The sequence below is a fragment of the Balaenoptera acutorostrata genome, chromosome 8 (genome assembly GCF_949987535.1).
Source record: "Balaenoptera acutorostrata chromosome 8, mBalAcu1.1, whole genome shotgun sequence".
NCBI lineage: Eukaryota > Metazoa > Chordata > Mammalia > Artiodactyla > Balaenopteridae > Balaenoptera > Balaenoptera acutorostrata.
The window spans coordinates 66,276,798-66,301,967 of record NC_080071.1 but is presented as its reverse complement, the minus strand read 5'-3'; the positions used below and the strand labels follow the sequence as shown (position 1 = coordinate 66,301,967).

General features: G+C 42.5%; 1 protein-coding gene across 8 annotated transcripts in view; it reads left to right on the top strand.

The window, feature by feature from the left end:
* Positions 1-25,170, top strand: part of PLEKHM3 (pleckstrin homology domain containing M3) — a 189,953-nt gene that overhangs the window by 60,985 nt on the left and 103,798 nt on the right. For 7 of the 8 annotated variants that reach the window (XM_007187812.3, XM_028167955.2, XM_007187813.3 and 4 more), the window contains 2 exons: positions 13,374-13,519; positions 24,452-24,645. In XM_007187812.3, coding sequence (XP_007187874.2) covers positions 13,374-13,519; positions 24,452-24,645 — 340 coding nt within the window. Of the gene's footprint in view, positions 1-9,797; positions 10,553-13,373; positions 13,520-24,451; positions 24,646-25,170 lie in introns of those variants that run through there. The other variant, XM_028167956.2, reaches the window with a different exon arrangement.

Below are 25,170 nucleotides of genomic sequence, written 5' to 3'. Positions count from 1 at the left end.
AAATCAAAATTAATCCCCCAAAAATCCATGATGAACAAGTAAAAAATCTTTAATAGAGATAGGATCAGTATGATGGATTTTTCCTTTTGCCTCAGGCTCTAATATGGTTCAGAGGAACATTCCAGTAAGACAGTTTACTTAAGAAGATGTCTTCCTCCAAAGCTTTCAACATGTAAGTTCCAAGTTGCTCAGCCCAACATTTGCTTTGTTAATGTTGAGGGTGGTAAGGTTGACCTCCCTTTTCTGTCTAGGATTGCAGGGGTGCCAGATGGAATCCTGGTACTTCCATGTTTAAGATAGAACTGAAGGGGGGGTGTGTAAGCTGTGACACAGGAGCATTATTCCACCACCGGCAGCCTGCATGTCTAAAATAACCAGCTTAGTTTGGCCCCTTCTGTTTCTGCCATTGTTTTTCAAGTAAGGGTTATTGGTAGCAAGTGTTTCACCAGAAGGATTAATTTATGAAGAGAAGAGCCCCAGGCTTGGAGCAGATGTTACTCGCAGGTAGTCTAGTAGATGGTGGTGCAGTGTGGACAAGGCCTCTCTTTGGAGGCACCTCTTTTGTCTAAACTAACCTAGCAGCATGAATCATTTTCTTTAGATAAGAAAGCAGAGCTGGTGAAAGGGCTTTTCCTCCTCATAATAGATGGTATATCCATCGCTTGCAGAGAAAAGTGACTAAGTAGGGTCAGTACACGGACCTTTTATCTTGCCCTCTTGTCTTTGTGCTGTTGCAGGGTTTCTCAACAGTGGCACTATTGACATTTGGGGCCAGATAATCCTTTGTTGTGGGAGACTGTCCTGTGCATTGAGGGATGTTTAGCAACATCCCTGGCCTCCATCCATTAGGTGCCAGTAGCTATCCCCACTCACCCTTTTGTGGCAACCAAACATGTCCCAAATTACAAATGTCCCCTGTTGGGACAAACATCTCCCCTGGTTGAGAACCACTGTGCTACCAAGAAACAAGGGCAACCAACTATGTCTCCTCTTCCTCACTTCTTTATAAAGTAGTAAGTGTCTTCTACTGAAATGCATGTTGATTATTTCGTACCACCTAATGGTTTGTAATGAGACCTCAGCCTCTTAATGGGTAGGTTTAAGTAAAAGTACTAGAACTCTCACCGACCAACATTCAGTATAAATATATCAGATGCTTTCAGTCACAAGTAACAGAAGATTGAATTCAAATTGATTTGTACAATAAAGGGGAATTATTCTCAACCGGCTGAGTTTTAAGCGTTAATTGATCTGCCAGTTCAGATTTTTTGAACTATTTTTTTTTAATTTAATGCTTCAAACAGCATTTTCTCATTTAAACCACCCGCCCCTTCTGACTGATAGATTTCTCATATAACGGTCACAGGCTCAAAATGTCATGGGCCTCTTTGACAATCCCCTTGCCATGCTCTCCCCATGAATCGCCTACCAAATCGTTTGCACTTTATCTCCCAGTATTGCCTTCTTTTTCCCCCTACCTGCTCCCAAGCCCACTGCCTACCCAAGCTCAGGCCAGGGCAGTAACTTATCGACTGGTTCTCTCCCCTCCCAGTGTTTTCTTGCCAATTAATCTTTCCAAAGCGCAGATTGCTGTTCTGCTTCTAACAACTCTAGCTGTTCCTGTATCTTACTCGTTAATACTCATCCCGTATTGATTAATAAAGACTTCTGCCCTGAGCATTCGGGAGTCTTATGTTCAGTTTACTGTTCCAAGCTCTTTTCCCGACACCCCTCTAGTTACAGTGAGCTTCAGACAACTAGAATAGTCAATGTTTTCCAAATGAGCTTCCATTTTTCTGACTTGAGCCTCCCTTTTCCAAAATCTCTTTTTTTCTTCAAGGCCCAGCTCAAATGCCCCTGTGTCTACACAGCCTTCCTCGATCTCTACAATTAGAGTGACTGCTTCCTCCTTTGCTCATCTCTTACTGTCTTCTACTTGCCACCTTACAGATTTGTATTCTTGCCCCCCTTCACCCTTCATATTCAAAGGAGATGCTGATGCTTGTGAGGTCCAAGGCTGAATGCATTGATGAACTAAATTGTGTTCTTGTGTATAATTGATTCATATTTTCTGTGCTTGTCATATTTTCATCCACAAGGAGACAATTTATGTGATATCTTCCGTATGGAGATAGCTATGTGGAAATTCACCTATATAGTTCATTGTTGTTCCTCATAAAGTGCCATATCAGGTGTTTCATCTAGGTCCTACCTTTTTCACTAGATGTACAACCATGGACATAATTACTGTATCACCCTCTGTCTCAGTTTCTTCATCTGTAAAATGGGGATAATACCTACCTCACAGAATGATAAGAGAATTAAATGAGTATGTGTGTGTGTGTGTGTTTGTGTGTGTATGTAAAGTGCTTAGAACAGAACCTGGCATATAGTAAGCACTATGTTAGTATTTGTTTATCCATTTGCCTATTTATGTATTATTTCCATTTTAAATTTCTTACCATTTTCTTGAAAGTCCTTAGGAAAAGAACAGACAGGCATAGAAGTTAATGAGAAACCCTAAAAGGAAAACAAGTATGAAAAAAATACTAAATTTAGACTGATTTAAATATACTAGATATGGAATTTATAACATTTCTTATTAAACTTATCTTACACTACTCTAAATACTGGTATTGAAGCATCTTATCATAAGAATTAAAAGTAACTCAACAATTCAGAACATTTCTTTGGAAATGGAAATCCGTGTCACAGATCATTATAACTCACTGTAGCTATTTAGTAGATAGAAAAGCAGTCAGAATCTCTCAAACAGTGCACATATTTACTTACTTGCCTTAGCAAAAATCAAGATTTATTGCCTTTCAAGATAAATTTTGACTAAATATTGACTCTAGGTTCTCAATCATTGTTTACCTGAAAGACCAATAAATCTTGACACTTCTCAACTTGAGTTGGAGTCTATTTGGTATTTATTCATTTATTTCATACGATTTATAATCTTAATAACAACATACCATGAAATTAAACAAATAAACATTATAGAGTTTAGCAAGAGCAGAAAGTCTTTAGTTTCTATTTTTTTTTCTTTTTTTCTTTTGCTGCAGAAGCTTTATTGTTTCCATTTGGTCCACAGCTCGGGAGAGGGTTCCAGGGTGGTTAAAAAAACTGCCTAGTGGCCTCAGGGGGCAGAAGTTCTGACACCAGGGGCATGCAGAGGGGTCCTTCAAAGTCCACTGGGCTCTGGAGGCTCCTAGTCCTGTTGGAGGGTGAGCCTTCTAAGGGATGCTCACCCAGTCCCGCCTGCAGAGGTTAGTCACGTGCAGTGCATCTCCTTGATGAGTTTCACCTCCTCATCTAGGAAGTGGCTCTCCGGATGTCACAGTGATGGAGGTCTGTGCGAGCAGAACCCAGGGCCCGCAGATCCCACAGGGCCTAGTTCAGGGTCTTCTCCAGGGTTTCACTCCACTCCTCTTGGGAGGGCTTCTGCATGTTCTGGAGGAGGGTGCAGCCGCCACACTAATTTTGCATCTTGAAGAGACGCTCAGTGCCCTCGTGCTTCTCCTGAGCCAATTCCCAGCGTCGCAGTGGAACTAGAGGCCCAAAGAGAGGTGGGTGCAGGAGGCCGGCAGATGGCTGACCAGTCAGTTGACAGCGGCCTCTACCTCTCTGGAATAATTCTGACGAATCTGGTTGGCATTAAGGAGCTAACCACCAAAAACGGTGTTGGCCGGTCCCGGAGACAGATGGCGAGGGTCCCAGGGGTCGCGACTAGAAAGGAGGTTGGAGAGTGGTCAGAGACAGGAAGAAGGGGTGTCCCTGCGTCTGTTCCATCCAAACATTGTCAAAATGAGACAGATCTGTGAGACCACCAGTGTGCTGCCTGTATTTTCAGTCAGCAGTGATTACCTGACATGATTTTTCTCTTCATTTCTTACTTAAACATAGCACCTCTAGCTGTTAATACAACATGCAAGTCGAAACTGACTTAGCAATTTAAATATTCATTGTGGGGAGAAAAAAAACACCTCAACTAACAGCTTGTAGAATACTTTCAAATTTTAAACCAATTAGTGTTCAGATTAGGTTTTTTTAAAGATCTTTCTTTGGTTGCCGTAGTCCTGCAAGTATAGTCAAGCAACACGTGATTATACTTGTAGATGACCTCTGTCTTGGACAGTTGATGTCTGTTGGTCTCAGTTGCCTCTGTCTGTCTCTCTAGATATAATGTGCCACTGAATAATCACTGTGTCCAGGCGCAGTGCTCATACTTTACAAGCCTAACATTTGCCATCTTGCTGTAATGAAAGGAAAATTCCTTAATTAGGTACATCCATAACTTCAGAGGAGTTATTTACTTATGTTTTTAAGGACATAGCTGTCCTAGCAACAGCTACGGTCCATTCTACAAGTGCCACGTTAAATTATCCTAAATGTGTGTCAGCCACAACTGACACACACAACTGTTCTGTAGGAACAGTTTCCTTCCGAGTGTTACTTATACTTTTTAACGTGTCAGCCATCTGACTGTGTAGCCCAGCTTTTTGAGTCAAACTTTTGATCAACAATGAGTGACAATTTCTCTTTACAATCTCTCACTGCCCTGAAAGTCATTTATAGACAAACGTAAAATGAAGCCCACCAGAAGAAAATTCTTTTCTGATGAACAGAAATGAATTTCAGTATAGCTTTGGAAGCAACCAGTCAGTACATTTTAGGATTGTATTTGAGTATGTGTATTCCCTCCCAAACTTGAAGTTTTCACCCCCTGGGAAGAGAATTCCCTACCAGAGGACTTAAAACCTTATAGAGAAAATAATTTTGAAGTATTGCTCTCCGAAGTTGAGACCATATACCAAAGAGACCACCAGCAGTGTGACATACTCGTCACATGAGCGATTAGAGGTAGAACACAATTGATTTCTCTTGATTTCCTGTTTTCTTCCTTTAGTTCCATTTGAGATGCTTGTGGATACTATTTTCCTCATAACAGACAAAACGCATACTCAGAGGCATTTGTTTTCATGTGCCGATTCCCCAATCCAAATACTTAATGTCTTGGACTTCCCTGGTGGCGCAGTGGTTAAGAATCCGCCTGCCAATGCAGGGGACACGGGTTCCATCCCTGGTCCGGGAAGATCCCACGTGCCGCAGAGCAACTAAGCCCGTGCGCCACAACTACTGAGCCTGCGCTCTAGAGCCCACTAGCCACAACTACTGAGCCCGCGTGCCGCAACTACTGAAGCCCACATGCCTAGAGCCCATGCTCCGCAATGAGAAGCCACCACAATGAGAAGCCCAAGCACTGCAACGAAGAGTAGCCCCTGCTCGCCGCAACTAGAGAAAGCCCGCGCACAGCAATGAAGACCCAACGCAGCCAAAAATAATTTTTAAAAAAATTAAAAATTAAAAAATTAAGATGTCAAATACTTCGTGTCTTAATTGATTTTATGACTAAGTAGATGTCTCCTACTTTATGGGTCACCACCTGGTCCCAAAGATGTAGAGTAACTTGGATGCTTGAGACAGGAGAAAGTTTTGCATCACTTATTTCTAAGTAGGTGTTTCTCAGTGTCCCTCACCCTTGCCCTCTTCCTGTTACAATTATGTAGAATTATGTAGCCTCGGTTCCACCTGTGTTAACTTGTGAACACACGTGTGATCAGTCTCACCTGCCAGCTCCTTCCCCTCCTATAGAGGAGGATGCAAGTCTGGGGCCCAGGTTTGCTTTGCTTCAACTTCCCTTAGTGGATACCAAAGCTACCTTGCAAAAATTCCTTCTGCCCTGTGTCCAACAATCCTTTGTTTAAACACCGTGCCCAGCTTTGTGCTAATCTTAGGCTCATTAAACAGAATTTTCTGCTGTATACCCAATATGACACCTTGTTTTATTTTATTTTATTTTTTAACATCTGACACCTTATTTTAAAAAGTACTTATTCAACATATACTTAATGAGCCAATAGTTATAGACTGTAAGCTAGGAAAACTAAGTTCTTTATGACTTTCCCCCCTAATTCTTGTAAAACAAGAAGTCATTGAAATCCGCATTTCCATTTTCCTTCATCTTGGAACATCTGATCCCCGGGGCACATGATCAGACTCCAGGCCTTCAGTCAACATTTGCCCAGCGCTCCCCACAGCTCACTGTCTCCCACCAGAACACTGGGTGGGAGGGGGGAGGCAGGGACAGGGCCGTCCCCTTCCCCTCCCATGGCCGTTGCTCCTTAACCCGGCGTGCACGGTAGAAGAGGGATCGAAACTTCCCAGTTTCATTTTGTCTACTTTAACAGAGCAAATGAAAATTTGTCCTCTCACTCTCTTTCTCTTCTTTCCTCTCTTTTAGAAAGGCACCTTCTCTTCTCTCTATTTGCCCCTGTTCTCTTCTTAGATCATTTCTTCCTTCCAAATACAAAGTCCTGGATTTCCCTTACCAAATGAGGTGGAGGGGGTAGCGTGGCTGGCCACACTTAGGAAGTATTGGGTGCGTTCTTTCCCTAGTGAGAGAGAATCACCTGGACACAGACACAGCTCTTGTTACGTTTCTGTTGTGCCCATGGATTTTCCACCTGCTGGCGGGGGTGGGGAGGAGGGCTGTCGTTGGAAGCCAGGAAGTAGAGAGAGGTGGTTGGCTTCTCCTCAAGATCTCAGCTTCAGTAACATCTCATTGCAGCCAATTGAGCTAACTAGGTACCCTCGTTAGAAGAAAGACTGTACCCTTGTCGAGAATTACGCCAACGTTTCTGCTTCAACCCCCAGCAACAGATTCTTTTGGGTGTCTATAGTGAAAGGCCCCTTGGGAAATGGACTGTACAAGCAGCAAATAGGATTTTGGTTAAATGGTGACATTTGTTTCCCAAAGTGTATCAGAAGGGAAGCTAAGCTCTTCAGAGCGTGTGTTCATTAAAGATTTGAAGTGGGGTGGGAAGCAATAAAAAAAAAAAAAAAAAAGGCCAGTGGGTTCTCTTGTGAGATAGTTTTTTGTTCCTATGAATTGAATACACTCTCTGAAAAGTTTCAAAAAGAGACCGAGAGGAATGTTTTTGCTTTGATCCTACATGTGGAGTGTTCCCTACTACAAATGCCTTTTAATTTAGAAACATTGTTGAAAAGTCTGTTTGAAAGTACATGAAAATATAATATGTAAATAAGTTCTAATTAGTTATTTCAATTAATTATTTTTTGTCTCTGCTTTGCAACTCTATTTTTCTCCTCATAATGTCACTTGTCAGAATCCAGGTTTGGCCTCCTCCAAAAAATGTGTTTTTCTAACGGTCATTATTAAGAAAACACACTTTTCCCCCTCGGGTTGAAAACCTCACAGTGATTAAGTAAAATCCCAGGTTGTGTATCTTTATGGGGAATTGTTTCAGACAGTTTTAGTCTATGATTTGCTAGTAGGATATTAAAGAGAGAAATCTTGCAGTTAATTGAAAGAACGGGTGTCTCCTTCTTCAAATAAATGGTATGTGTTGTTTTTTAGAAAATGAATCTACACCAGGCCACTGACTGACCTCTAATCTTCTTTCCTGACCATTCTATGTTCTTTCAATGACAAATACATTGGATTTGGAGATTAAAAGTTTTAATTCTTTCTAAGTCAAATAAGATGCTTCTCAGTTGGGACAGTGAATGCTCTGGAAAAAATGCTGGTAAAATGAACTGTTGTTTCTACATAGTAAATTTTTGGAAATTGACTAAGAACTTGAAGTGTTGATTTTGGAAGCCTAGAAATTAAACTGTGTGACGAGTTATGAACTTTTCACTTAGCAGTCTGCCCACCCGCTGCACTTTACTTAAATAGAATGAGAATTTTAGAGCTTGGAGGGACCTTTGGAGTCACCTAGAAATCAGGGAACAATCCCCAGCTTTTACCCACCACAGTACCTGGTGGTGGTTGGATGGGTAGAAATGCAGGTTCCTGGGCCCTACCCCAGGTTTACAGAATCAAAATCTCTGGGCCCAGGTTGGAGGTGGGGGAGGGCTACATTTTTCACAAACGTCTCCAGAAAATTCTGATGCTCACTGAATTTGGCAAACCACTGATTTAGGCTAACTCCTTTATTTTGAGGTGAGGAAAGCAGGCCTAGAGAGTTTGATGGGTCAGGCTCACCATGTTCCCTAGGAAAGAGCAAGCTTCCTGACTCTAGGCTTGTGCTTGTCTATACACCATGTATCCAAAACACTCCTAAGAATGGGGATAGGTTGAAACCTTCTGGGTCATTAGGAGCTATCAAGCTTTAAAACAGAAAAAGATTTGGTGAGCAAAATCAAGTTTATTTGGGAATAGCAGAAGAATTGCAATTCGGGACATGCAAACTGCTGTGAACCACAGGCAAGTCCGGAGAACAAAGGAGAGGAGCAGTTCTATTATAGAGGAAAGGGGAAGTTGGAAGGAGCTCTTTTGAAGGAAAGTTCATTGGAGGCCTGTGAGTATTCAGGGCTGTGGTGGCTTCTCATTGGCTGGGTTGTTGCTGGGCGAGGAGAAAATCTTCCTTCTTCGTGCTAGGCTGTGTAAAGGAAGCTGCCACAAGTGGAATGTGCCTGAGACCTCCCCTTTCAGGGCTTCCTGCCACCGTTTTGAATGAGGTTTTCCTTTTCAGTTTCGTAGGGCGATTTCGGCATCGAGAGTAGGAGAGCATGGTCCTAAATAAGTTATAAAGGTAAAGACACCAAGGACTAGACGTATGCGTTTATGTGTTGCTGCTTCTGTCTCAAGTAAAATGGGCATGAGAGGCCGGGCGGCAAGCGGGGCGTCGCGGGGCCCGCCCTCTTGGACTGCGATGCGCAAGCCGGGCGGCGAGTGGGTGCTGGGGCTGCAGCTTGCGGCTTCCTGGCTCCCGGAGGTCATGGCCCGGCGTCTCGGGGGCTCCGATCCCCTCCAGGTTCTGATACCCGGTTTGCAATTACATTGAACAACAAGGATGCCCTCACTGGAGATGAAGAGACCTTGGCTTCATATGGGCTTGTTTCTGGGGACTTGATATGTTTGATTCTTGAAGATGCCTTTGCAGCACCTAACTTACCTTCATCCACAGATTCAGAGCATTCCTCGCTCCAGAATAATGACCAACCCTCTTTGGCCGCCAGCTCCAGTCAGTCCAGCATGCAGGATGAACAACTGTGTGATTCATTCCAAGGACAGGCAGCCCAATCTGATGTCTGGAATGATGGCAGTAGGTCAGGGCCTAGTCAAAATTTTGAAGCTGAGTCAATTCCAGATGTTGTGGATATGGAAGAGGGCACAGGTTTCTATCCCTCAGAACCAATGCTCTGCAGCGAATCGGTGGAAGGGCAAGTGCCACATTCATTAGAGACCCTGTATCAGTCAGCTGACTGTTCTAACCCCAGTGATGCCCTGATAGTATCCATACATCTTCTTGTGTTGGAGTCGGGTTACATACCTCAGGGGACTGAAGCCAAAGCTGTGTCCATGCTGGAGAACTGGAGGTCCGGGGGCGTGTATAAGCTGCAGTACACACATCCTCTCTGCGAGGGTGGCTCTGCTGCTGTCACCTGTGTGCCTTTGGGAAACCTCATCGTCATAAATGCTACACTAAAAATCAACAGTGAGATTAGAAGTGTGAAAAGACTGCAGCTGCTGCCAGAATCTTTTATTTGCAAACAGGAATCAGGGGAAAATGTAGCCAAGTCATACAAAGATCTTCAGAAGCTCTCTCGCCTCTTCAAGGACCAGCTGGTGTATCCTCTTCTGGCTTTTACCCGACAAGCACTGAACCTACCAGATGTATTTGGGTTGGTAGTCCTCCCATTGGAGCTGAAACTGTGGATCTTCTGACTTTTGGTTGTTCGTTCTGTCCTGTCTTTGTCTGCAGTTTGTCATGACCTCTGTATTGCTTCAAATGACCAACTTCTGTGGAGGTGTGTATATCTGCGGGATTTTCGAGATGATACTGTCAGAGGTCGAGACACAGATTGGAAAGAACTGTACAAGAAGAGGCACAAACAAAGAAAAGAAGCTCAGAGAGGGCGACATGTGATGTTCCTGCCATCGTCACCCCACCCCATTCCATTCTACCCCAACCCCTTGCACCCCAGGCCTTTTCCTCCCAGTTCTCTCCTTCCTCCAGGAATTATTGGTGGTGAATATGATGAAAGACTAACCCTTCCTTATGTTGGGGATCCAATGAATTCACTCATCCCTGGGCCTGGGGAGACACCCAGACAGTTCCCTCCACTCAGACCACATTTTGACCCAATCGGCCCCCTTCCAGGACCTAACCCCATCTTGCCAGGGTGAGGTGGCCCCAATGACAGATTTCCCTTAAGACCTAGCAGGGGTCGGCCAACTGACAACCGGCTACCATTCATGTGACTGGTTTGTAATCTCACTCTGGAGCTTGTTTTGGTTTTGTTTTTTTTAAACTATGGACGTCATCTTGTTGGGGTGCTATCTCTAGTGTTTTCTGATTGTGGTGGTGAGAAATGCACTCACAGAAGCCTTTTGGTAGGTATATTTAAAGCTCCAGGGGTGGTATGGCCCAAAGGTTACTGCATGACAGGGTTGGCCTTGGGAATAGTTGGTTCCTGACATCCCCTCTCTGAATTACCCTCTAGAATGAAGGTTAGACATTGATAATGTTCTACACCAGAATAAAAAAAAATTAAGTGTGAAAAAAATGATAATAAAATAAAATAAAATGCGCATGAACCCTAGCCATGTTCTCTCAGCCTTTCTCTCTTTTATGAGCCTGGAGACCTGTGCAAAGTAGTGAGGATGTTTAGTTGAACCCTCACCATGTTAGGCTTTGGGCCTGTGTGCCCGGTTGATATACACATTTGTAGGCTATATGCTTTCTTAAAATGCACATTTGTGGGGGTGGGATAGGGACGGGGGGAGGGAGACGCAAGAGGGAGGAGATATAGGGATATATGTATATGTATAGCTGATTCACTTTGTTATACAGCAGAAACTAACACACCATTGTAAAGCGATTATACTCCAATGAAGATGTTAAAAAAAATGCACATTCGTGTGTTTTAATATTGCCTATGTATGCTGCATCTAGGAGATTATAATAAAGTCATTAAAAGTTACAGAATAATAAACCCAGTAGGCCCTACTAAAGCATATATAAACATTCAGCAAATGCTTGCTGTTTATTATATCCAAAATGCAAACAAGCAAAAAACTAAAATAACTTAAATTTATTTTTGCAGTGTTTTATGGTGAGAGTTTCAGCTGTAATGATGATCCTGAATTTCTATAAGATCACGCTCATTTTCTGAATCATTAGGGAAGACTGAATTCTATTCATTGTCACTTCAGTGTTAAGTCAGTTTCACTGTCCACTGAATCTTGGAAACAGTGTCGCAGTGTCTAAAATGTGTCAAGTTCTACTCAACTCTGTTTCACAGTCCATCTATGAACGTGTCTAATGTGTAATTCTTAGAAGGGGCAACATATTTGCACAGGGATATTCACCAAAGTAGGCTCTTTTCAAGAGGCAGGTGACCAGGTTAGGAGGATCAATTCCAGAATAGCTCTGGGAAATTAAAATCTCTTTATATGCATGAGGGTGTTTATGTGCCGGATAATGTTGTTTATTGTCTCTTCAACATAAACATTTATTGCTGGTCTATCATATGTAAAGTGCTACGGTAAGTGCTAAGTTTAAAAAATACATCTGAGCAGTTTGTCGTCTGGTCAGGGTTGTACAAGCACGTCAGAAAGCGCAGTGTTTAAGGGGGCGCATGCGCTACATGCTGTATAAGCAGCGCGGTCAGTGGGCGCAGCACATGGCGTTCCAGTGTTCATAGCCTAGAGATCGTGACAGCACCTCCCACGCCCCACAGAAGCAGCAGGTGGGTTTGGTTCTTCCTTGCCCTTCACGCATATCTCAATCCTCAGCCAATCTGAGAAACAGGAGCTTGTTAGGGTTTTGTTGCTACTCAACAGTAAAGAAATAGCTATCCTAGGAAGAAAGGGTATTAAGCTCTGGAAGCGTAATTCCGATACATTTACTCCCCGTCTGTCTTTCAATACCTCTCGCATCTAAAAACAATAGGATCTAATTCTCTTTCTGGAGGGTACCCTGTGAAACTGCTGGATGACTGATACCATTTTATTTGTGATGGAAATGAAAGCTCTAGGAATTTTATGATGCTTTCATTCATGAATTCATGGGAATAAGTATCTTCTTAGGCTGGCAGTTTGTTAAATAAACATGTTTGAGCTCCTTCTAATGGAAGTGGGCTGCCACACTGGTTATATTATTATTACTATGATTATTAAGAGTAATCTATTTTGTACCCATATTACAAAATGGGCTTAATGTGAGATTTCTTTGATCAATACAGGTCTTGGTACCCAGCCATGAAATGGGCCACGAGGGAGAATTTCTAAAACAAAAGCAGTGGATGAGAAATGTCAGAAAAACGATGCTGTTTGTATAATCCTGATTATCTGTTCTGAATGTTGTCGTTTGGGTTGATTATGACAGAATTTCTGTTGTCAGTAGAATGTAGTTCCTCCTAGCTAAAGGAAAATAAGGGCTTCTTTTTGGCAGGGCCATGATTATTACCAGGTCCCCTGACAGTACCAGGACAGTACTGACAGAATCATGGCCTTCCTGGAACATGAAAAGGGCCTTTGCAATCACTTGCAGGCAGTCAGTGATGGGCAGGATTTGGCAAAGTAGAGATCAGAGAAAAGGGCGTCGTGAAAGGAGAAATAAATCGTGCCAAGATATGGAGGGTAGAGTAAGCACACTGTTTATTTGGGGAACAGTGAGGAGAGTCCTCTAACTGCAGCAAAGAGGTTCTGTTCCCATTGGAGAGTAGTAGGAGTAGGTAGTTGGAAAGGAGAGATGGGGACCAATCAAAGGACACATTCCTTTCATTGATTTTTGTCAGCCAAGAAAGGCTACGCATCAGGTTTTAGGATCATTTTAGAATCAGACAAGCTTAGAGCCAAACCCAAACGCCATCTCTTACTGGCTGGGTGACCTCAAGACAAAATGCTTAACCCGACTAAAACCTTAGTTTATTCCTCTGTAAAACAGAACTCATAATATCTTCCTCATAGAGATGCTGCATGGGTTAAGTAAGAACCTGTATGAGAAACCCCCAGCCAACTGCCAGGTGAAGTAGGGTTTCTGAGGAGGAAGCGAGGAGATGAAAGGGGGTTGGTTGTAGAGAGATTGGTCTCTGGCCACTGTACACAGAAGAGGTGGAATCAGAAGAGACCAGAAACACTACCAGGGTCAGCAATCCCCGAGGAGGCGAAGGGGTGGGAGCTGCCAGGCTAGGAAAGAGGGGACGTGTCTGTACACATATTCTCTGCAATTTCTTTCCTATCGTAGACTTTTGTTTCACTTGAGGATTGTGTAACTTCGTTCTGTGGTGTTAGAAGTACAACAATCACCGACTCTTTCCTTTGCCCTGAACAGGATGCCAGCGGTCCATAGGCCTTTCCAACGGGAAAGCCAAGGTGTGCAATTACAGCGGCTGGTATTACTGCAGCAGCTGCCACGCGGACGACAGTTTTCTCATCCCGGCCCGCATAGTCCACAACTGGGATACTTCAAAATATAAGGTAGGTACCGAAACTGGGTTCACTGCATAATAGCGATTTGGGTATTTACATGTTGTCATGTGGATTCTAAAGATAATGAGATAAGAATTTGAGGCAGACCTGATTAAGTAGTCTCATAAAAGCTACAACTTCATGCTCTTTTCCCACTCTATACTTTCTTTTTTTTTTTTTTTTTAATTAATTTATTTTTGGCTGCATTGGGTCTTCATTGCTGCACGTGGCTTTCTCTAGTTGCAGCGAGCGGGGGCTACTCTTCGTTGCAGGTGCGCGGGCTTCTCACTGCAGTGGCTTCTCTTATTGCAGAGCATGGGCTATAGGTGCACGGGTTTCAGTAGTTGTGGCATGTGGGCTCAGTAGTTGTGGCTCGTGGGCTCTAGAGCGCAGGTTCAGTAGTTGTGGCGCACGGGCTTAGTTGCTCCGCGGCACGTGGGATCTTCCCAGACCAGGGATTGAACCCATGTTCCCTGCATTGGCAGGAGGATTCTTAACCACTGCACCACCAGGGAAGCCATTGCGTTATTTCCATCCCTTCTGTGGTTTTAACTACCAGGGCTCATATGCTGATGATTCCTACATTTATCTCCAGCTCTGGTTTTGCTACTGAAAGTGAGATCTGTGGATTTAACTGCCTGATAGCATTTATCTCAACTGTAGTTTTCAACCTAGTAGTCCTCAAGACACGTGAACCAGTTAGCTCCATTGCACAGCATTTCCACCCTTGCATAAACGAGGTAATCGAGTTTGGCAAGTCGAAGAATCTAACCCCCACTGGCGTTGTACTCTAGGCTTAGGATTTTTTTCCAGTCCTGGGTCCTGCCACCCAATAGAGAATTCTGTTAATCTGATCGGACTAGAAGCTTTCCTGATCCTTCTGCCAGAATATCATCACATCTGCCTTGAACAAAACTTCCATGCAAGGTGCTTCGTACAAAAACAGGCTGTATGATGGTTTTTATACCTCCTTGCTGATAGATGTCTTAGACTTCCTTTCATTGTAACTGTAAGTCACTCGGGAGCAAGGTAGGCAGGGAAGGAACCTGTAGCTGTCACCTACCTGTAATCTTTGAAGTCTAAAATGAACATGACAATTGTGAGTGGCCAGTTGTCTTGGATCCTTTTCTACATCCCTGGGCAGCTCTGCCTCCTGTTCTACCCAATAATCATCCACATCTTCACTGTCTTCAAGATGCCTCATCCCAGTCCTTCTCAGCATATGACCTTGCCTCTTACTTCAAGTAGAAAATTGAAGCTACGAGATTTGAATACGAATACCTACAAATCTGTCTACATTTGTACCTATCCTTACTCTTTCCAGTCCTGTGTTGGGAAGAAGAAGAGCCTTTTCTCTTGTTTAGAGATCGTCCTTCCATGTGTGCTCCAGATATTTTTACCCATCTCGGGAATCCCTGCTGTTTGTTCCAGAGCTGAGAAAGGCACGTCCTCCTTGGCAAAAGCTCTGATGCTCCCCACCTTCCCCATCTGTGCTTTGCTGCTTCTCCCTGTGCCACCATCACGCATGCGTGGGTTTCTAGAATTGCACTTATTATAGGGGTTAACAGCAGGAGCTTGTTGTTCACCAGGCCTTTGTCCAAATCCTCCCTCCACCTCTAATTAGGTGCTTGATCGGTTGGGGCAAATTACTTGAACTTCCGTGAGTCTCCATTTCGTAATCTGTAAAATGAACCCAGACTACCTGTGTTCAAATTTTAGCTTTGTCATTTACTAGCTGTCTAACCTGGGCAAGTTGTTTGGTCTCTCTGTGTTTCAGTCTCCTCATCTGTAAAATGAGGACAATAATAACTCATAAGGTTACCGATGGTTAGATGGGTTCATGCATGCGAACAAAGTACCTTGCGCACATAGTGTTTGTTCACATAAGCATTTGTTCTTACTACGCTTCATGTATTTACCTAAAAGAGTTGTGTGAATTGGGATAATATAAGAAAAGCACTCTTCGACTGACTGTGGGAAGTACTTAAAGAATGGAATGAAGTGATTATTTTCATGATCCTCACATTTATATACCAGCCGGCTGCTTATCTGTCTTCTTACTAAAGGTGAGCTTCCTGGGTGCTGGGGACCTGCCTTAGCACAGTTTCTGGTGCGTAGTAGGTAAGCAGAACTGTATAGTGAAGCTGGTCCTGTGGGTGCCTCAAACTCAGTACGCCCCAAACTGGCTTCCTCACCCTCACCAGCTGTCTCCCACCCCTCCCTCACTGCACGTGGCCACCATTCCCACCCCCATGCTGGGAGACATCCTGGCCTCTTCCCTCTGCCACACCGGCCCTGCCTAATCAGTTCGCAGAAATCCACAGCTGACTGGGAGCTCTGAGGCCCTGCACCCCACTGCACACGCGGCCCCACCACACAATCCCAACCCTCAGCATCACTCACGGGAAAGAATTCAGCCGCCTCCCAACCGTGCTTCCTGCCTTCGGGTCTTGCCCAACAGTATTTCAGAAAAGTCCCAATTTGCCCCAACATTATTCCCAAGAAGTCCCATTCTCACCTTGGGTAAATGTTATACCCTCTCTTAGTCTCTGTTTCTTCACATTTAGAATGGAGATAATAGCAGTGATAGTACCTACTTCACAAGGTCGCTGTTTGCTTAAATGAATAATTCGCAGAAAGCACCTAGTGCAGTGTCTGGAATGTAATAAGTGCTCAATTAATGCCAGCTTTTACTCTGACTGAACATAAGATAAATCCAAATCTCTTAGCCCAACAAAAGACTGTTTGTGATTGCTAGTCCCAGCCTTTCTAGCCCTTTTATCCACTCCCTCCCCGCCCCCGTGAGTGTCTTCAGGAAGATCGCTCTCCTTCCCATTGCCCAGTCCCGCCAGGCTACGTCACACCTCTTGTCTTCCTCTTGCCCTCATTCAAATCCTAAACCCAGCTTAGACCTCATTTCCTTTCCTGATTTTTTCCTTCCCCTCAGCCAGACAGTTATCATTCTCTCCTCTGCATCTTGTACTTGACACTCTGAATATAGGCTATAAATATATTTGCCATGTGTGTATTAGATAAAAACTTACTTAGAGGGAAAGGACACTAGCTGAGTTTGAACAGTTTAGATTAATCTATTTGGAGCAGGGCTTTGACAGCTGAGAGGTGTGTAGAGAGCAATGAGTGAGGCAGCCCCAGCCCTGAGATCGTTGAGGGCTTAGGCTGGTGGCACCTGCCCACAGAATATGTGCCCATCAGTGGAGCTAAAGCAGAAAAGGTGGCACTGAATGAGGAAAGTGAAAAACTCAGGAATGGTTTATGAAGCCATGAAATGGAGGAGATTCAGGTCTGTTTGTAGTGATGGCTGAAGGCCACTCAAACCATCAATCTAGCCATCAGTACTGCTTGTAGTCTTTCTATAAAGCAGATATTTTTGTGGTGGTGGTCATTCAAGTGACAAGGTTTGATTTTGAGAGGATAAGTAAGTAATAAGGATATTAGGTACCCTCACTTCATCCATGAGGAAAGTGTCCTTTGTCAGACCATTCCCTCCCTGGATCTCAGCGGACCAGGGAAGATTTTAAAGCAAGAACAGAGCTGGTCAATTTTATCTGGATCATCTCTCACTGGCATTAAGTAACTATATTCCATTTAGTCCAGTGTCTGTCTGTCTTTGCTCAGATGCCAGGATTTAACTTAATGTTCCTAACTGTGAGGATCAATTCAGACCTATCAGTTTCCAAGACCAGACATTGTTCTGTTAGATCTGCCTGCTCTCCTTAATTGCAAGTACGTGACTGGCTTGAATATCCATTTAAAGAGTGAAAAAATGGTTTTGCAGAGCAGAATGAAATCTGTCATCTTAAGCGTTTCCTTGTCTGCCCTCCAGAGTAATAATAATCCTAATTACTTTTAAAGCAGGATTTCATCTGTTTTCCAGTGTACATCCTGCAGATTGAATTGAGCCCCAGGATTACCTAGCAGCTAAACCCTATCCTCCAATTTTATAGCCATTTTCTAATGAAATTCTCTTTGAAGATAACTTTCCCTCTACCACCACCCCCCCCAATTCAAAAATATCAAGCATGACAAAGAGGTGGTAAAGAGCACAAACTTAGCCTGAACTCTTCCTAAATTGTGCTTTTAAAAAATATTTTTGTATCCTAGCCTGAATATTCACATTCCATTTAGCTAGGGGTTTTCCATGTTACATAAGCCATTTCCTATCTCTTCATCTTGAGAGGCATTCAAGGCAAGCTCTATTGCCCTTGCAGAGCTGGAGAGTAGCTCGCTGATGGGAAAAACCACTTGTTCAGAGTCATTTGGAGATTTTGAGAACAAATTGTAATTACAGTTAAGATTTCCTGATTCCTTCTCCGTTAGCCCACAGTGCCTGTTTTAATAAGACCAAGAAGTATTATGGTTGGAATTGATCTTATTAAAACTTTTGCCATGATTTTTCATAATAGATGATGGGAAAAAATACTGGAAGGAAACATTATACCAAAGCAATCAGTGGTTATGTTACTGTGGTAAGATTATGGGTGATTTTTTTTTCTCTAGTAATCTTTATTCTCCAAACTTTCAGTAATGTGATTACATTATTTTTATTATTTTATAAATTTTAACTGTCACGTAGCTCCGTGACAGTTTCCTACTTCAGAAAATATGTACTAGAAATTAACCTTTTTTTAATGCCTCAGAATTATAATTATAAATATGAGTGTTCTATCTCGTGATCAATAACTTCAATGTGGTTTAATATGGTATGGGAGGCTATTTTTTCTGTAAGGAAATTGCCTTGTACCGCTATACTTTTATTCTTCTTTTTTTGAATATAATATACTTTCACATTTCGAGGTTCAAAAATACAAAGGACATGTACACATAGATAATCTCCCTCCCTCCTCTTCCTCTCACCCACAGGCAACCAAATTACTCCTTCCAGAAATATTTTACATACATGTGTTTTACACAGAAATGCCAATTGGCAATACAGTATACATGCTGCTCTTAGAAAATATTCCATTCAGATCATAAAACTCTTCCTTGGGCTTTTTTAAACAGCCATTCCATATATATATTTTTTTTAATTTATTTTATTGTATTTTATGTATTTATTTTTGGCTGCTTTGGGTCTTCGTTGCTGTGCGCAGGCTTTTCTCCGGTTGCAACGAGCGGGGGCCACTCCTCGCTGCGGTGGCGGGCCTCCCACTGTGGTGGCCTCTCCTGTTGCGGAGCGCGGGCTCTAGGCTCGCGGGCCTCAGCAGTTGTGCGGCACGCGGGCTTAGTTGCTCTGCGGCATGTGGGATCTTCCCGGACCAGGGCTCGAACCCGTGTCCCCTGCATTGGCAGGCGGACTCTCAACCACTGCGCCACCAGGGAAGCCCCCAGCCATTCCATATTACATCATGAATTTAACACACACACACACACACACACACACACACATACACACCCCAGTTTATCCAACTTTTCCTTGTTTTGATGGACATTAAGGTTTTTCTATTATAGACAGTGATTCAGTGAATAACTTTATACATCATTTTGAATGTAAGTTTTTCATTCACGAGTGAGACTATCTGTAGGTAACTTCCTAGATGTAGGTATGTACACCTGTGAGTTTGATGGATGTTGCCAAATTGCTTTCTGTCGAGGTTGTATTCTATACTTTTACCTTATCTCTTCTTGCAGGTGCCTTTCTTCCCTTAGTACCAGGATGTCAGCTGTCACCTCTCTTGTCACTGTGCTGCCTCTAGCTGTCCTTTCCCTTTTCTATTTTATTCTAAATATGTTGTGAGCTTAGAAACAAATAATCAAACTGTTAGAAGTGTGTGGTTCAGAGTCACGGCCAGAGCATTGTAAAGTACTCATTCATCTGTTCAGCAAGTGTTTATTGAACACTTACTGTGCTCACCGGGGACATAGCCTCTGTGTCGTGAATTTCTCGTGAGGGAGAAAGACAGTAAACAAATATACAAATAAGTGACTTCTAGATAAATGAAGTGTTATTAGACTTTAGTTTTGTTTTAAAGACCCACACACCAATGTACTGCCTCCTTAAATTCTGGGTTCATCTCCATTGGTAGCCCACTCGCTTTCTATTTGACTGGGGAGGAGGGAAGGACAGAACAGGGACAGGGATCTCCTCTTTTAAAGAGTGATGAACAGGTAGTTTTTGGTAGAGTTATTAAAAAAATAAAAGGAACTGTGAACGTAAACAATGCTAAAAAGCACGGAGCAGTGTATCTCGACGTCTGAGTTTTGGCTTGAGTTCTGCCACGAGATGACCACAGATAAGTCATTTAAGTTCTCTGGACTCAATTTTCTCATCTATTAAGTATAGGTAATGGTAGAGAAAAATGTCCCTTCCTCCGGTTGGTGAGTGGGACCTAGGCTGACTTTCATCTCCTACTGCCCCCTCCACACAGCCTGCATGACATTAACCAGGCGCCCTGTCTGTAGTCAGATTGGTTGGGAAGTGGCTGGGTTAAGCAGGTTTTCTCTAGTACTCCATGTCCCAGAGCTTTAATATGCTAACACGCTGCACTTTGAAACACCAAGAGAAGAATGTGGCATGTGGCGTATTTCTTGTTGGCCCTCAGAACATCTTTTCTGTATGACTGGTATTCCTTGCCACACAGGTTGAGAAAAAACTGAACTAGATTATCTGTACCCGTTCTTGTTGTTCTGAGATTATGTTCCTATCTGTTGTATTCTGATACATCTTCCTCCTTTAACAAAAGCTGAAGTCCTCACCACCACCACATCCTCCTCCTCTGCAAATTGCTGTCTGTGGTCACCACATTGCCTCTGCCCCATTGCTTTATTACCCAGGGCTCTTTTTGTGGGGGAACATATCAGGACACTGTTCCGGAACCTCTCAGAATTATATAAACCTGAACATTTGAGAATTTTGTTTTTCAGAGGTAGCTGTCACCAGCATAACAAAAGATGTATTATGTTGAAATCTATACCAACGATGCTTAATGTTAAAATCAAATGATGACATGCTTATTTATAAATACATATGTGTATCTAGGAGATTTGTCATTACTAGTTTGTGGAAAATTATAACCTGATTGTGTCCAACTCCTCCTGAGTGTGAGATGGGGAGGAGACCTGTTTCTACCTGGACCTCCTCCTCCTCAACTCTCTTGAATCATGTTGACGGCTGGGCTGTGGAGAGAGAACCAGTTCACAAACTGCAACAAAACCACAGTCACAGACTGGAGTTCTTATAGCTTAAACTATTCTAAGTTAGAAGACCTATGGAAAGAAACTGTTTTATATTAATAATACTAATATCATTAACAAATATTATTTAGTAAAATACTAACAGGCCAATAGGTTGGAAAAGTGAACTGTCAACCCTGTAAAAATTGCTTCTGATGTGAGTGGAGTGGGATCATGAAAAAGAATGCCAACTTAAACCATTCACTTTTTTAAAGGAAAGCATAGTGGGCTTATCCATCTGCACTTATGAGCTGAGTTTTCATATCAGAAACAGCACTCAGGCTTTTGATGTTTTTCATAATTTGGTAGGCAAGAAGTAGGACAGTAGCTCTTGGCTCTTATGTAGAATGTTATTTGGTGTTCACATATAACTCATGAAATATTTCTATTAATAAGAAAGAAACTTTCTCTCACATAAACTTTGTCACTTAAGAATATCATTGGCAGAGGAACAAAATGAAAAAAAAAAAAAAAAGAATATCATTGGCTTCCTTCCTTAAGTAACTATATATTTTTTAAAAAGCTTTTTAATTACAGTTGAGTTTGAAAGTAGAATGCTCATATCAGTATGGAGGGTGGTTTTGAACTCAGGACACTGTATCCCCACTGATTTCCTATTTTACAAAAAATAGCATTTCATGCCAAATTTTGAGTTCTCTCAAAAATTCCCTCACTGATATAAGTGGTCGTTTCCCAAAAAATGAGCATGTGCCTTGCTGCCAAAAAGGGCTCAACATGGCAGGAATTTATTTGTTCACATACTCAGGCAGCCAAGGTCACAATATGCTCTGTATTCCTAACACTGGCTAATAACTTTGTGAAGCAGTGCCTTAGACCTTATTGAAAGTAGCTCTGTTTTTGTTTTTAGTAATTTCAGCGTATGAATGCTGATGTCAGTAGCTGCCATCCCATTTGTCTCATTGCTTTTACTGTCTCTGTAAAAGACTATTTTTTTCCATTTGGGCTTAAGTACCACCTGAAGAGAGAAGCCTTTTAAGGCCTGGGAGACTGGCCAGTGCCCTTTGTCCTTCTGTTCACCTACTAAAAGGTAGCATTGTTAACCTAATTCAGCAGGGCCCTGGCTCAGTATAAACACTGCTCAATAGAGCCAGAAAGACTAATTGAATTGTACAATACATCATTCTTCAGCAACAGTTTCAAGTGGATTGTACTTCATTTTCCAGAACACGATCCATTTTTTCCCTTCATTTAAGATTTTTAAATATAGCAAATATTTAACCACGGTAAACAAAATATTTGAACTCAATTCTGTCTTTCCCCGCTGAACTGTGAGCTACATGAGGACAGGGCCCTGCCTGTTGTGGTCTCCGCTGAGGGCCAGATGCCTGCTATAGTGCCTGCCATGTATGTACCTGCATCTCTAGACCTCAGAATGAGGCATTATTTAGCCCTGTCAACTGTTATTTCCAGTCTGGTTAAAGAGTCAAAGGTTTCGGCTAATTCGCGGTGCCTCTTTGTGAGCTGGATTTGCAGAGACTGTAAACATCACTAACTCTAACTCTTTAACTTTGCGGGATCCCAAAGGATCATACAGCAGAACAGGCACCTCAAAAATCATTGCTTATACGGGGAAAAAAATAACTTTTGTTAGGGAAAAAAAAATGATGCTTTTTTTTTTGCCTCTCTATAAGAACATAGACTTCTGTATGAGCTTTACAATAAAGAAAATAATACTGAATTTCATAAACATGTGTTTTTACTCAACCTACAATAGGCATACATTTCGTTATCACATGTACATATTGATAGATTTTGTGGTTGTATCTGCTTGTTGTACTCTCCTCTGTCCCATCCTTACCCACCAAGTGAATTTCTGTTTATCTTTCTAGACCTTGAGCCAGTGTCACCTGCTTTGCCAGGCCTGCCCTGGCTCCTAGCTCCCTTCTCCCCAGCACGGTTGATGTCTCCCTCCTTTAAGCTCCCAGTGGACCTCATCCATATTCCTTTTGTGGCAGATGACAGGCTACGTGCTACATGTATTTTTTGTTTTAATTATTTGTCTATTATATTCAACAGTGAATCTCATGAGGATAGGGACTGTATCCTGTTTATCTTCATCAATATTCTTCTAGCCTAGAGTGTGGAACAGTGGATTTTCAGTTTTTTTAATAAGCAAAGTTGTTTGTTTTGTTTATGTTGAATTCCAGTCTTACTCCCAGTACTAGAGAGGTTTTGGTGGAAACTTTGTGGAGAGGTCCACGTCCTCAGTATCAGTGAATTGGTATGCAAAGATTCCCCCAAACTACCCACAGGTTATGCATTATTTAAGCCAGTCCCTCTGTATCTCAGATGTGTTTCTTCTATTTATTTCTTTGGATGACAATGACATTTTAAAATCAACTTTCATACTCTTGATGTTTACTACCAGAAGTGGATATAGAGTTGGATGGATCTATTGGCCAAAGTCAGCCTAAGCTCAGAGCTGTTCTAATAAGAGCAACTCTTTTCTGCTTACGAAAGTGTGTGTTTGAGCCTATTTTCTATGCACACTGTTCTGCATATAATATCCTTTTTTCCCCTTTTTTGGGAGAGATCCTTTTATGCCTTTTGAATTTTGTAGTATGTGCATGGTTTACCTATCTTTTTAAAGTGGCTACTTTATAAAAAGTGTGATAGACTATATATACATATATGTGCACATAGTTTTAGTTTTTAAAGTCAGCATTGTTGTTAAGAGTAGTAATGGTGCTTTGTGACCACCTAGAGGGGTGGGAGAGGGAGGGTGGGAGGGAGACGTAAGAGGGAGGGGATATGGGCATATATATGTATGCCTATAGCTGATTCCCTTTGTTATAAAGCAGAAACCAACACACCACTGTAAAGCAATTATACTCCAATAAAGATGTTAAAAAAAAAAGTCTTAATGAATTTTTTTTTTTTAATAATTTGGACAGGCCATGAGAATAATTCCTTTTATTTATTTATTTATTTATTTATTTATTTATTTATTTATTTATTTATTTATTTTTGGCTGTGTTGGGTCTTCGGTTCGTGCGAGGGCTTTCTCCAGTCGCGGCAAGCGGGGGCCACTCTTCATCGCGGTGCGGGGACCGCTCTTCATCACGGTGCGCGGGCCTTTCACTATCGCGGCCCCCCCTGTTGCGGGGCACAGGCTCCGGACGCGCAGGCTCAGTAGTTGTGGCTCACAGGCCCAGCTGCTCCGTGGCATGTGGGATCTTCCCAGACCAGGGCTCGAACCCGTGTCCCCTGCATTAGCAGGCAGATTCTCAACCTCTGCGCCACCAGGGAAGCCCTGATTTTTTTTTTTTTTTTTTTTTTACTTTTTATTTTGAAATAATTATGGATTCATAGGAAGTTGCATAGGTAATATAATACAGAGAGGTCCTGTGTATCTTTTACCTACTTTCCCCACTGGTTATAACTTAAATACCTACAGTACAATTAAAAAAAACAAACAGGAAATTGACATTGGTATACTGGGTCTGTATAGTTCCATGTCATTTTATCACGTGTAGATTTATGCAGTCACATGATCAACATACAGAGTTAATGAATTCCTTTCAATGCCCAGGTTAGTTTTACCAATTGCGTTTCTGGAAGAGAGAAAGAAAAGCCACACTTTATACTTACACGTTACACTATGGGCTTTTTCATTTGGCTGTGTTCAGAAGATGATGTTATTTTGATATTTAAGCTGTGGTTCCTGGTTGGAGGAGGTGTGGAAAGCCGGGTGATTCGCCAGAGCTGATGGAGCAGTTTCTTTTGTAGGTGTCTAAGCAGGCCAAAGAGTTTCTGGAGTACGTGTACGAAGAGCCCCTGATCGACATCCAGCAGGAGAACCCCATGCTGTACGGACACGCCGAGCCGCTGGCCACCGTGGTGCGCCTGCGGCAGCGGCTGAAATCTCTGCGAGCCTATTTGTTCAGCTGCCGGGCAGCAGTGGCCGAGGATCTGCGCCGCAGGTAAGAGTCATAAATGTCAGACGGCTCCGGTTTGTTTTTCTTTTCCCGCCCCGGGAGGGTGGTTAGAGGATCTCTAAGGGCCTTTACAATGTGGAGTATCTCGAATTCTGTGGCTCTCCCTCCGGGCTCATCTTTGGCTCTTTCCTCCGAGGGCCTCTATCCGGTTGAGCCAAGCACAATGAAAATAATATCTCAGCGTAACTGAAGGCTTTTAACCCATGGATCGAGTTCCCACAATGGTGAAGACCTCTCTTTACCTGTAGGCTAACTTGAGATAGTATTCATGGGAGTGTCTTCATTGATCACTTATGTAGTGTTTTATATTTCCCTCAAGTTCAGTTCGTATTATCATCAGGAAAAAATAAGCATGTTTGTTTGAAATATTTCATAACTTAGAAACATTTTTTCAATGGGAAATTTGTAGGTGGTTATTCAAATCTTATTTTGCAGACAGAAGCGAACTTGGTAAATGATGCAGGCTGTAGAGCTGGAATTAAAATGCATTAAAAACCAACAACAACCACA